Source organism: Diplotaxodon limnothrissa, linkage group LG13, assembly GCF_057381915.1.
Source record: "Diplotaxodon limnothrissa isolate DT_005_m linkage group LG13, D_limnothrissa_male_GT1.1, whole genome shotgun sequence".
NCBI lineage: Eukaryota > Metazoa > Chordata > Actinopteri > Cichliformes > Cichlidae > Diplotaxodon > Diplotaxodon limnothrissa.
Window position 1 is genome coordinate 28054810 of NC_140608.1, and position 14758 is coordinate 28069567.

A 14758-nucleotide genomic window follows, 5' to 3' on the forward strand; every position below is an offset into this window, starting at 1 on the left:
CGCCAGGGGTGAGGTTGTACACCCTGATGGTAATTTGGAGTCCATGTAGCGTGCCCACCCCCAAGATCCTATATGTATGTGTAATGAGAGTGTGAGTAATGTGAATGTCTAAGTTGTGGGATAAAATTGAGGCAGACAGAAGGGGACGGGGGGGGGGGACGGGGTAGCCTCCTCGTCTTATTTGGAGAGGAGAGGATAATGGCTGCTGAAGAAAGAATGCCGCTGGTTGAAAAGAGAGGTAAAAGAGCTTCAGTGGTGTGGAAACATTATGGGTTCGCGGAGTCAGACGTGGATCAAGACAGTGTGTAAACTTTGCTACGGTGTCGTAGCTGCACCACAGAGCCGGTGCTCACACGGTAAATCGACATACCTCAATGTCAGTTTGATGCAATTGTACACTGTGTGGCTACACAGCTTGCCTTGATGTTTGGTTATTTGTATGCATAAATATTATGGAGTATTTTGAAGTTCACTAAACACAGATGTTTACATTTTTCATTTATTTTTTATATTGCAAACATTTGCACTGTTATCAGTATTTGCACACTATTTTATATTATTTTTTGACCATCTTTTAAGCCATTATTCAACACATTGTTATTGTTAAATAAATATCGTCAAATAATCGAGATCTGAATTTCAGTGAAAATAATCGTGATTATCATTTTTGCCATAATCGAGCAGCCCTAGAATATGGCATATATTCATGCAGGGGCAAACTGAACTGAGGGGATCATTAGATCTAAATAGATGTGCAGGATGGTGAGAAATTATTTCAGTCTTCAGGCCTGAGACACAATTTCTTCTGACATCCAACAGATGAACTATTAACCCAATGTTCCTTATGAGGCTACCGTCGTCGTTATGTATTACAATATACCTGCACTCTTAGTGGTTTTCCCACTGTTTTAAACAATTCTAACTGCAATTTTACGCACAGCTACAGTTCAGCTCTGAGGCAGCAGACTTACCAGATACCCAGGATGACGGCCTGTTCTTCAGCAGTTAGGTCAGGCAAGTGGTACTGATCTGGCTCTGCTAAATTGATTTTATCCAGTAGTGTGTCATCCCCCAGACTATAGTCCTGTAGGCAAAGAAACACAATGTGTACAATCAGCAGCCATAAACCACTGAATATGAAGACTATAAGGTTCTGCCAAGCGACTAAGCATACATTTTTGAATGTAGCATTACTTTTCAGAAATTGCTTGGAGCTACAATGTTAAGAAGGGTAAGGGTTTTAAATTTGAAGACTGTCTCAAACATGCTGCTACTTGGGGCCATCACTTCAATATGGATATTAGCAAGAAAATAACTCGTTTTACTGAGCATTCAAAGATAAGCTAAACAATCAAGATTTCAGTTAACTGCTGGTAACTAGTGATTCTGTTAATATGGTCACATAGATTGGAGGTAGAGGTAGGTTGCCACACAGTGGCTGCAAATTAGGACTTCCATATTTTAGGCCTCAATTTTCTCAGGTTTCTGTGCCAAACTGAGGTCTGTTGTGGTAAAGACAGCTGAGTATGAAGTCAAGGCTGATTTACTGCCCAAGCCACATGCAGTGGATTATGACTGAAAGAGTGTCTGGAATTCCTCTAAAGACGATAAGGTGATATGTCATTCAGGAACGACCCATAGTATCTCTGCATCAAGAGAAATGTTCTCTTGCACCTCACCTATTCTTAAAGAGCTTTAGAATATAAGGTATATTAAACCATACATTAATGCAGTGCTTTAACGTATAAACTTTATGCATTTCTGATCAACCTCATTGCTAAAAGAAAATCACCAAACAACCAATACTCCATCTTTTTGCCCAGAGAGGGTGTGCTTTACTCAAATGGACTAGCAGTTCTCACTGGACCAATCAAATCAAATCAAAATTTATTTATATAGCACATATTAAAACAACAGTGTTGACCAATAACTGGAATGAAATACCAACCATACAACTATAAGCCTATTGCATGTAATAGCTTGGATCTTTGAAAGATCTTAGAAATGAATTGATTTAAAAGACCTGTTTAACTGCGGAATATATTTAAAAAGAGATGCTGTTTGATGGCTAAGAGGGTAATGTTCAGAGGTGATTAGTACTGGTTTAATAATATTTAGCTTGGTATTCCCCAGAAACAAAACAAAACTTCTAAGGTGCAAGTTCCACTTCCAAAGCTTTCAAAGCTGAATTTGAGTTTGTTACACTGCTGATTGCACAGTCACATTTGATTAAACCATGTCAGATGTCACTCACACTCACAAGTATCAGAAATAAAGGCACAAAAATCAGTATATGTAATTCTGCCTTTTTTTTCTAAAGATGTTTTTGGTAATTGAGGTGCTTCATTAAGACAGACTGCCTTGCACCTACCAACCAACAAGCTAATGGGTAGGCCTATATGGATAGATTATTCAGACATAACACACATAACATCTTTAACCTTCACCTACACGTGTACACACTCAGTTTGAATTTTTAGAGTCCTGCATAAGAACACCATGCAGTCAGGATGAGCTAAGGCTCAAACTACTTTACCAATTATGAGGTATTCAAAAATTCTGGACTTAATGATCAGTAACTGTCAGTGACAGGCAAGTGCATTCCTCTGGTCTGAGCAAACTCAATCAAATCCTCTGTTGTGATAATGTGGTTTGGCATCAGCAAAAAAACAGAAGCCCTGGATCTGACTTCTAAGTCCACTCAGACCCACAGCAACAGAAATGGCCCCGTTTCCCGGTTGGCACTAGGTTTGATTGGCCAGTGATAAACAGTCCCTACTCCTTGCCTCTCTACTTTCCTTCTATCCACTTGAGATGGGGAGACTGTGCTCTAGTTAATGACAGCTTTGATTGAGCCAATTTACTCCCCTCCACCAGTAATGAGGGTATTAGTGGTTTGAACATAGCACAAGGAACTGGACCTGAGCCATGGCTACAAGACTAAGAGCTCTATGGGCGCACTACAGGTAAGGCTCGAAAGATTTCAGAAAATGTATGTAAGCTAGAACCAGTGTCTCATTCCTAAATTCTTTAGCACCGACTACCAGTATCTTGGAATGTACATGGACTGAACTACATAGCTAATAAGGTTTTTGTTAGCATGATATAAAAAAAAAAAAAAAGAAAACACAACAAAATGTCCCTGACAGCTTTCAGTGAAATGTTAGCCCCTAGATCAAGGAAAAGTTCCACCTTTGTAATTGTGTTTTGCCACTGCTACGGTTAAATGTTAGATTAGCTTGAAATATGTGATTAGCTGGAAACAAAAACACTTAGTAAGTGAAATATTTGGGAAACTGATGGGGAAAAAAGAACTATTGCAATTATTACAAATCAGAAACAGAGTTTTTTGGCTTGGCTACTTCTGAATGGCAGATGACTAACTGGGGAATTATGCTTCAATAGGAACTGCAAACCACTCTGAAACCTAATCTCCCCCCCCCCCCAGAAGAGTGAATGCACATCTGGTTGATGCAGTCTGCAACTATTGCTATTAGCCTGCTGAGTACCATTGATTCCTCCTGTGAATTTCCAGCAAATATTTTGGAAAAGATTTTGAATTTATTAGATCAGATCAATAAAAAAGAAAATATGAATCATTGTCCATCAAGGGGGACAAATCAGGTCTTACACCTGATTTAGACCTCTGTGGTCTAAATCTGGCTTAATATCGGTTTAGGTCACAGGTTATAGTAAGTAGTTTAAGAGGGGTGTGGTTCCAATGTCACCATAGCATAGATTTACAGATGAAGGATAAATCCCCAGTGAGAAAGCTAGAGAGACGGTTCTGTCCATTGTGACTTTTTCTAGGTCTTAACAAGCTAGACAACGTATATAATCTCTTACCATGTTCTTGATCTGATTAACAATCTCATACCAGTTACACATGATAGGAAAAACCACCAGAGGCAGACACTTTATCAGATACCAGACAGACAGAGTGGCTCCTTTTAATGCAAAGGAAGTTGTAGCATGAATCCTGAATATCTAAGCTTTTTATCCTAAGTCGAAGGCTCAGCCTAGCCACCCTGTGCTCCAAAACAATGTTAACATGGACAATAAAACTCTAGCAAAAAAAAAGTGGAGGGTTTTGGTGTCACTTTTAGATTAGAAAAGGGGTTTTCATTTCCTTATCCAATTATACAGACTAGATGCCTGAATCTCTGGATACTAAGCAGGATTACTATCACAACAACAACACATTTCCAGCAGGGTACAACCACCCTGCCTCACATTTGTACAATCCACTTTACATCCAGTTCACAAGAGGACACGGATCTGCTTAACATGTAACAAATCAAGACCATCACTGTGAATAAAATGTGTTACAGTGATTGTTTTCGCTTGATTAACTTGCTTTTAATGTTAATGTTTTAAGTCAAATTCCTGTCTGAAAATGAAATGAATCACCCAGCCCGAGCTCACTGCCAGACTACACAGCATCCAGCAGTGTGAGGTAAATAAACCACCTCCATGTAAGCACACAATGCTGGCAAAAAGAACAAAAGGAGTCAGCCAGAGAGAGTGATTGACTGTGTAGGGACCTAAAACCAAACCTGCGTAGCGTAAGGATGAATGGGAGACTTACCAGGTATGATGGAGGGAAATTAGACAGTCATTGTGCAGTGTGTGTGGGAGATCGTTTAAATCTCTGTGCTTTACAGACCATTTAAAAGCAAGTTTCTCTCTGCCTGGAGAGCATAATGAAACATTTAGACAGTAACCATTCTTCTCTTTTCTGCTTGTTGGTGTTTTTGTGCGAGAGTGTGTGCGTCAGCACACTGTGGTGGGCATCTGACCAGTACTTCATCATGAAGTGGCTGACACATTTGAGCACTAGAGATCTGACTGTGCAACTTTGGGAAACACCAGAGAGGGAATTTAGGGAAGCAAAGTGATATTTTAGTTTTCATAGACACCAGGAAAATAGGTTGTCACACACCAAGATCTCTTTCGTACACACAAACTAAACTTAATATAAATGTAAAGAGGACCGAACTAAGGAGGACAATCTGATTTTGGCAGAGTGGATAGCAAAGGATTGTTTTGTCAGCCGATTTACGCAAAAAGTCAGACAAATCTATACCAGAGGTATGAAAACCACATGAGAGGTAGATCTTAGAAGCGGTTACCTTTTAAAGTCAAGTTTAATCTAGAACTAGACCCAGGATGTTTGAGTAATTGTACAAATACATATCAAATAGAAACAAGGATAATTGACATTCTTCTGACATTCTCAAAAAAAACCCAGCAAAAATCAATCTGGATCATAATATCTTTGCTCTTGTTTAGTTTATTAACAGTTGTTGTAAAAAGGTTTTATATGAGGATATCAGCATGCAGTTCCTGTCAAATGTGGCCAAAATAAAGACAGAAAAAAAAGTCTGGGCTTTTACAGGTTCTCCTCTCTATAAATAAAAGTTCTTAACCATTTACAAAAACTTGGGTCACAGCAAAACCAATACAGTTTTAAAACAAGGTTAAATTTTATATTCACCTCAAGAAAAAAAAGAAATAATAAGAACAGTGTGGACGGACACCATGAAGGAAACAGTGGGTGGTACATTGGTTCAGATGTTCAACTCAGATGATGATAGCTCCCACTTCAAACTCTAAACTATTCATGTGAGGTTAAAAAGAAAGTAGTTGAAGCACTCTGAGTGATCAGTAAGACTAGAAAAAAAGTGCTAAATAAATGTGAGTTCATTACATTATACAATGTGTCATGGTACATTTTAGAGCATTTCTAAGACAATGTTCATTGGGCACTAATATTAACTTTTCCTAAAATTTTAGAAGAACAGTGTGCAAAAACAAACAAAACCCGTCATTGTGACACAAATGCATAGTGGTGGGAACTCCACGTATCAACATCATGGTTTAAGGTTGCTTTGCTACTTCAGGTTCTGGTTACCTACCAAACAATCAGATTCATAAGCCACTGTCAGTTATCATTCACTTGGTTAAGTAGGCAACCTATATGCCAAAAGGCTACAGGGACCGGGTTTGATGCAGCCTAAACCATGCCTCTCTATAAAGACTTACGTATGCATGACTATGTGCATGTATGTCAATAATCAAAAATATTATGACAACACCTGCCTGATATGCTGTTGGTCTTGCACATGCAAAGTATTAGAGGTAGAATATGAATTTTAACTGCACTCCAGCATAAAAATTTTCATTTCTTTTCCCATTTCAGGAGAAAGATTGAGTTAAAGGCCTATATATTGAGAACTTGTAACTTGTAACAGAGAACTAACAGGGTCAACAGTATCAACAGGTTTCACAGGGTATTATAAAAGGTCCAGAAGTAGACACCCCCCTCTGCTGATGATGGTGGGTATTAAAAAGCATTTGCACCTCTGTAAATTTTGGCTAGCAGAAAAGGTTAAATGGGCAGACTGTTGCCAAGTCAACGAGACAGCTTCCATAAGCTATCCATTTTTAGAGGAGTCAAGGTTAGACTCTTGTCTGTTTATAGTATGGCCCCTGCCATTAAAGATTTTCTCCTAGTAAACTCAAACATACCCATTTTAAGTCACACATCAAACTTCAAATACTTATGCAATCACAAAACTGAATAAGAGAGACAGTTCAAGTACAAATGGTCTTAGAGTGTATAAAGGCAAAATAAAAAGGTTAATTCAAGTTAACCAAGAATATAAATACCAACAATAAACACATAGGTTTCATGGAATCTCTCTCAGTTTTGAAAGGTAAATTGTGAGTGTGTGGACATTAGCTTAAAGGTGGAAAAGACGATGTGTTATCAATGTGTGTGTAAGTGGGTTAACTTAAGGGACATGTTGCAAGTTACCGAACTTTAAATAAATGTGTCTGAAACATAGAAGATAGAGGCTCAACAGTCAGTCAGCCGAACAACCAAAGTGCGCTGGGAAGAAGACAAACAGACGCTCATACCTTGGGAAGACTAGCCTGAGGTGTAGGGGTGGGAGTTTCCTCATCATTGATCTGACAAGGCTGGTCCTGCTTTCTTTTGACTTCAAGGATGAGCTGAGCCAAGTAGTTCTGCTGGAACCGGGTACGTTTGCCAAGGGCACCTACAGATGAAATCAGCTTAAAAGGTTTAGATATACTATGGTTAAATTTGGACATTTTATTCAGCATCACCACTGGTAACTACATTTGCATTATTCAACAAATAATGCAATAATGCAACATGTTGTCAGTCCAGCTTAGAATGTTGCTCTGTCCATACTTCAACACACCCAAATCTGAAATCAAGGATATCAAGGATTTATGAGGTTATGCTGAATATAAAGTTAGCAAAAAGCTAGCTAGCTACAGCAGCTGACATCTAAAGATCTCCTGAATATCTCTGAATATCAATTTCTTACCAAAAAAAAAAAAAAAAAAAAAAAAAAAAACACACATCAACTCTATAACTTTTGAAATGAAAGTTGATTGAATGATTGAAAAATGCCGGTGAGAAAGATAATAGTTATGTTCGTTTATATAAAAAGATCTTACTAGTGTAGACACTGCAGCAAAAATAACATATCTGAGAAGTTTAATTTATGGGCTAAATTGTTCTTAATAAAAGATAAAGGTAAAAGGGGTGGCTGTAGCTCAGGTGGCAGAGCAGGTCACCTACTAATCAGAAGGTTGGTGGTGCTCCAGTCTGCATGCCAAATATCCTTGGGCAAGATACTAACCCCGTGTGTGAACACATGTGAACCCCATGTTAGTGCTACTTACATAGAAAGAACATAGAAAAAAAAAAGCGCTGTGTGGATGAGCGCTTTGAGTGCTCAGAGTAGAAAAGCGCTATAAAAGAACCAGCCCATTTACCAAAACGGGAACTAAAATATAAAAATACAGCATAAGTATTTAAAAACTTATTTTTCCCAATAAAAAGCTGCACGGGTGTAAAATGATAACTGGACAGTACTTCATAGAGTCCTATAATACAGCGCTGCAGCACACTGGAAAGATGAGCCACAGCCAGGGCACAAGGTTAATGTTACTTTATCACTTAAGAAGCTAATAGTTTATACTTTATCCTGTTTGTAGAATTCGAGAAATAACGAGTCACTGACTAAAACTAAAGCTCCTTCCTAAACAATAAGATCTCCAAGAGTTCAACATAGGCTAAACTACTGGAGACCTAATTCTGCAGCTCTAGTAGCTTTGGGTTTGCTAATAATAATTTGTTAAACTGTCAAATTGTGTTTCATGTAGAACTCCCTTTTGTCAACTCTCCCTGATTATAGAGGCCTCCTATGGTTCTCTGTCAATTCAGCATTCTTTTCTCCAGGTGTGTACTTCAGTTACCAGTCATGTTGATGGTGAGCCCCGAAAGCTCCCGAGCCTTCTCGATGTGTTCCTTGGCACGCTGGTACTCATAGTAGGTGAGACTAGTGTAGACGCACTCGAGGTGGAATTGAATAGCCAGGTTTCTGTGTTGTGATAACACAGACTGGCATTTGAGCACTGTAAAAGGAAAGGGAAGAACATTCCAGTGAGGATGAACATGAAACACAGATTAGCCATCTTACATTGTGATTTTGCAGTTAAAATGTTCAGAGATTGTCAAAGTAGCTGAGAAAACACCAGGGGTCCAGTTTCTTTTCTATGCATGAACCAAATATATCTATGCTCCTTACAACCCTGCTCGAAGAACTCAGGCCCTGAAATGAGACATTAAAAAGACACACTGAGCATGGAGTCGATGGGAATGGACAGAGGAAAGCGCAGTCTCATTCCCTCATTCTTTTATTTTGACAGCGAATGCGCACCTGCGGACCACTTATGTGCAGCCCTGCTTATATTTATGCCTGGCCAACATTCTTATCATTTAAGGTACCCCACCTTTCCAAATAGACAAGACTAACATTAACAAATCAAATATAACCCTCGATAAATATATTTGTAGTGCATTCTTTTGAAGACTGCAAATGAATTGCATTTTTTATTTTTAAACACATATCAACATCATTCGACAATTAAACCTCAACAACAGAAGTACACCTTTGTTTAATCTCTTTATTTGCTTTTGTTACAGTAAAATGACAAAAATCTCTAATTATTGAGAAAACCTTTGAACACAGTTTGGGAGTAACTTGTTTTTTGCTTAAACATCATTTTCATTACTTTAAAAACACCAAATCGTTCACTTTCATTATGTGTGACCTTAGAAACATTGCCTCAGTGTGATCATAACCAGTCTTATTAATGACTCGGATTATTTTTTTTTTTTTTGTAGTATAAGTATTGAATTTATTATTGTTTTAAAAGCCGACTCCCACAACTCCACACAAGAAAAAAATACAAGTGAACAGGAAATTATATGTAAAGCTCTAATAGATGCTTAGTGTTATAAAGAACACATAATAACTTTGACATTTTCCCTATAATATAATGAAAATGTTGTTCATAGGATTTTACATCACTGACTGTTTTAATTTTGGTATTAAAAACCTTTAATTCAATATTTTCTTTACATCCTTTTTTGGTCACAAAAAGCATGAATTGAGTTTTCTTAAGGGACAATCTGTTGATATCAAACCACATGTTAAGAATGTCATACTCACGTTCTTTTGCACACAAAATATCCTTTAAATCTTTAAATCATCTGCAAAAATAACAAATTTAAACAATTTACTCATTTTAGTAAATTGTTTATATCATTAATGTAAAGTCTAAAGAGTTTTAGACCAATCACTGATCATAGAGGTAACCCCACATTGAACCTTTCTAAATTCAAACAGTTTTGTTAATTTGCACACACTGTTGTCTATTTTTCAAATGAGCTTTAACCAGGAACAGGCTATTCCTCTTATTCCACATCTCTCTAATTTCCTTAATAACTGACAATAATCTACTGTATCAAACACTTTCTGTAGGCCAAGATAAATACCGACATCATTTGCAATGGCTTCTGTTAAAAAAAAAAAAAAAAAATTTGGAAGTTTACTAACAGAAGCAATGCAAAGCAAAGCCAACCATATCAGCTGGCTAGCAGGATCATTTGTAACAGGTGTTACTGCGCTGTCGCCGGTTGGCTATTTGCACGTTAACTAAAGCGAGCACATCGTGTTAACAGTTATATACTACAGTTTGATTCACAGAAGCAAATAAACATGCAGCGTTCATACTGATTTGCTTACTTATATGGTAAATCTCTGCAAAACATACACATCACAAATGTTTCTAGCTTCATGGGACTTCTTTTAACATTTTTGGTACAAACTGTGAGCCATCAAAGTACTGGGTGCCTAAAGCTGCCGATTTTGTTCTTTCCAAGTGACAATAACCTCAACCTTTCATATTAAAATAGACTTATATGTAAAATATGTCTCACACACACCCTTTGTAGATATTTATAGGTGTGTTTTTTTCCATTCTAACCCAACAACTACTCTGATCAGCTAAGCTGTGACAATATCAGTGGGCACCTTCAAACATGCAGACACTTTGACTTTGCGGCTCAGAGTAAGTCTCAAAGAATGTCCTTACAGAAAAAAAACCTGTTATAATTAAAGGCAACTGGCCAACAGTAAAAATGTTCAGGACATTAATTCAGCAAAAATATTCCTGTTGCGCACCAAACAAAAGGAAATCAAGCCAGACATGGCAGCACCTCCATGGGCAGAAAACAGATGTGCATGCTTGTCACAGCATCACCTTTCTGCTCACACCACTCGTAAAAGCATCGTGTCCAACTGCTCCTCTGGAATACGGATCAGTATGTTTTGTAGTATGTGCAGTCGGCTCGCCCTTCACACTCTGTTAACTGCCACACAACAGACTGCGCTCCAACAAACCCACTGCCTTTAAAAAACAAACTCCAGCAAGCAGCCATTTGGAAAGGCTGTGGAAAAAACCCAACAATAATTACATAAACAATCCAAATGCTGATAAAAGCTCTGCTGGGACGATGGGAAAGGGAGAGTAGCTTTGCTTTACGCAGAACAGTTATTTCACATACTGAATTTGATCTGCCAACAAACTAAAGCCTGTCACCCTGAGGCTGTTTGTGTCCTCCCAGCCTCTATATAGTTTTGGCATTTATTAAATTTTCTGCCTCAACCAACCTTAAAACATTTTGCGATAATTCACGATTTGTTTTTTTCGTTTCATGTACGCAATAAATGTGCATTAATTTCATCAGCCAGTTTAACAGTTAAATAAGATACTGATACATATCAGCAGCACAGCAGCTCAGAGTGAACTGCTGACTATGGTGTAGTCCAAATGGACCACAAAGAATTCACTACTTCTGACACCACAGACGTAGCTGGAAACAACTCTATCGTCAATTTGTCCAAACTGTAGCACACACAGCGCGAATACACTGAAACGGCTGATGCTTGACGTGGTAAACTGGCTAAATGCTCACTTAGGTTTGAAATATTCTTTCCCACATACACTCACGAGCATATAACACAACACAATAACAATAACAAAAAACAAACAGACCTTTGTCCATGCTGATCTGGGCCAAGCTGAAGAGTTGTGGGGAACGGGCCTCTAGAATTTGCTGGTGTAGGTTAATGTAGCGAAGGGTCCAGCAGGGCAGCAGCTGCATGTACATGTGAACAAAGTGAGTCAAGTTTTTATTAAACGAAAGCCACGACCCAACTTCTCTGACAACAGGGTTGTAGCTTATTACCATTTCATCTGATTTAATACAGAGATGAGATCATTTGTGCTTAAGCTTCTTACACGCTTCAGTTTCTTGCTTGTTAGTCTGAAGACCACAAATACCATCTAAAATAATGCAATTAAAATATTGATAGGCAAGACTGAGGCCATGATACAAACAGTATTGTGTCACAGTTCCAGCCTGTGTGCCTGGTAATCTACTGAAAAGCTGGAATGTTTAAAGATCAACATATCTGGAAACTACATCACAATAATGTTTTGATTTTCTTTTTTATTTCTACATTATCAGTTTGTTGTGTTTTTGGTTAGTGAGGGTAAGTGTTTTTACACAGCAACGTGTGTTTAAAGGGAAGACATTTTTACTCTGTTCTTAATGTTATAACAAGCACTCCCCTCAGAGCATAGGTGAATAAATAAACACATAATGCTGATCTCGAGGCGCCTTCAGGACAAATACAACACCAGCATTTAGAGTGCTGCATCCTGGAGCTAAGTGCTGAGCATGCACTAAAAACAGCTCACTCCTTAGCTTTTTGCATCTGAACAGAACAGAAAGTGGCAGAGAGAGAGGAGGAGTGTTTTATTTCCCCTTACACCAAAACCTCCTTACACCTTGCAACCTCCCATTCTTGTCACACACTGGTAGAGTGCAAGTGAACCATGTTAAAATCTTACTCGTGTGTTAGCGAGGATGCACAGTCACATGGAGATTTAATTGCCCGTCTCAATGAATCAGTATGCACTCACATTTTTTTCCTTCAAACCTTATGCTAAAGAGAAATTAAAGTCCACTCAGTGTGAATAATGATGGGCCTTGATGGATAGCAAGGAACATGATCTGTACCACTAGGATCTAAATCAATGACGTAAAACAAATATTTTCAAACTACTACTGTTGGGTCTGTGTTTCCACAAGCCCTGCTAGTTTAGAGACTTATTCATCATGAAGAAAACAAGACATAACAGAACATCTTCAACCGGTTTTTCACTCGCTAACGAGGAAAGTTTTTGGTCAAGAACCAGCTCTTGGAGCTCACGCTCCTAACCTGTCTCATGCCCAAAATCCTTCAATCCTTCAAAGAGCAGCTGTCCCCGTAGCTATTTATTGACATGACAGTTACAACAGGCACGTGCGGGGGGGGGGGGGGGGGGGGCTTGAGCGCCCGCCCCTTTCCTGATGGGTGCCCAAAGTGCCCTTTTGTTCATTTATTTTTTTATGTGTGTGTGCGTGCGGAGTCCTGTCTGTGCCCCTCAACAATAATATTTAACTATTAATCACAGTTTTGCTAAATAAAAGGATCTGGCTTGCATCAGTCACATGATCACATTTAACCAATGATCGCCCTTGACGGCAGAACGCGCTGGTTACGAGCCGGGAACGAGCTCACAAAGAGCACGCGCATTTTTTGCGGTCCGGAGCTGTAGGAGAAACACAAGTTAACTCAGAGACACAGACTGATGCGACAAAACCAGTAAGTAGGTGTACAGCGTACACTGTAGTGTGTAGCACCCAGGAGTATCAGCTTATTACGTACACGTTGGTAAGTTGTCTTGTTGCAACTGACGAACTGAAACAAACGAGCGTGCTGTGTGTGCAACAGCGCGACAAACATTACCTGTCCTTTTATTAACTGCACAAGTAGTGCTGGTCACAGCTGCTGGCTACCTGTGTAAGGCTGTCATGGGTCTGTAGCTCTGTCACCGTTTTAGGGAACATATTTAGTTTTAAAGTAAGTTTCCGGGCTTTTCCTGCCTTTCTGGAGGGATTATATTTCACTAAAAACGATCTAATATGCATGTCCACATAATTATGCATTATAATATTTAAAAAAACACGCTGTAACACAAGCAGATTATATTAGATTTATATTTTAAATAAGACAAAATTTTGATTTTACAGCAGTAAAATGATTGTATCTCTACAGTTTAAAAATGTAATAAGCTTTGCCCCTGCACAGAGTGGATAGTGAAACAAATGGAATCATCATAATGACATTATTTCATATTTATTACTTCCCCCTCCTCTTTGCTTTATTATTGTAGCTCTAGTAATGAATAATAATGTAAGGATTCTGGATCAGCACACTGATGCCCATAGTATATACAGTATTCTGAAGAAGGTCTAAAATGTCACTGTGTGTGTGTGCATGTGTTTGTTTTATGTGTATGGATTTTTTTTTTAATTATTACTCATGATATAACATTGTCCAGACATGCCTGGTAAGGACATGAGGAGGAAACAGCAGGACCTGTGTGAGGCTACTAAAGGCAGGGCTATAACATTTTTCTGTCATCATTTTATTATAGATTAAGTGCAGGAGTTGTTAGGTGTGGATAATTAGATTATAGTTTATTGCAATAGCAAGTTGTGCCTTGTTCTCACATAGACAGCAAGTGGAGAGTGATATATGAAATGATGGGATGGAAGGAAGAAGAGAAGCAAAGAGTGATTCACAGGCAGAGCCTAAATTATTTCTCACAGTTTTTTGTTGCCTTATGGTTCCAAGCGCTGTCACCAATCTTTGCATTTTGTTATTATCTCATGACACTTGTTTAATCAGCTACCATCTCTCCTGTGGACTTTTTACTGTCTACAGTCTCAGATCAACACAGCCCTGCCCTCCAGCACTATCAGCAGCAGGAGCAGCAGCAACCCCTCAACAGCAACATTGTACCCATCAGGTAAAACATCGGCTACATTTGCTTTGCCTTGTCGCCACCTCACAACAGTGATATAGTATGATGCGATCCCATATTAAGAATCTTGATGAATGTGTGTTGTTGTTATTCAGCCTGGTTCAATGTGCCCCTTTTTAACTTTGAGCACCCGCCCCTTTAAACGTCACTGCACGGCCCTGAGTTACAATATGCAATACAACACAAGCACCTCCCACCGTAAACCCCCCCCCCCCAATGGTTCTAAGGCTACGTCCACACGTACACGGGTATTTTTGAAAACGGAGATTTTCCGTTTTGGTTTTAAAAAATAATCCCGTCCACACATAAACGCAGAAATGAAGGAAAACGCTGCTATGAACATGCCATATATTCCTAACCGTGCAGAAATGTTGGCCAATCAGAAGTCTAGAAGCCTCGGTGGGAAAAAGTAAACAAAGCTGGGGCATAG

At 38.7% G+C, this 14758-nt stretch overlaps 1 protein-coding gene across 1 annotated transcript in view; it reads right to left on the reverse strand.

Annotated features, from left to right (window-relative positions):
• Nucleotides 1-14758, reverse strand: part of ttc27 (tetratricopeptide repeat domain 27) — an 82106-nt gene that overhangs the window by 55357 nt on the left and 11991 nt on the right. Inside the window, exons 5-8 of the mRNA XM_085369606.1 lie at nucleotides 11446-11548; nucleotides 8299-8457; nucleotides 6925-7064; nucleotides 972-1084 (exon numbers count right to left, since the gene is read on the reverse strand). Coding sequence (XP_085225732.1) covers nucleotides 972-1084; nucleotides 6925-7064; nucleotides 8299-8457; nucleotides 11446-11548 — 515 coding nt within the window. The remainder of the gene's footprint in view (nucleotides 1-971; nucleotides 1085-6924; nucleotides 7065-8298; nucleotides 8458-11445; nucleotides 11549-14758) is intronic.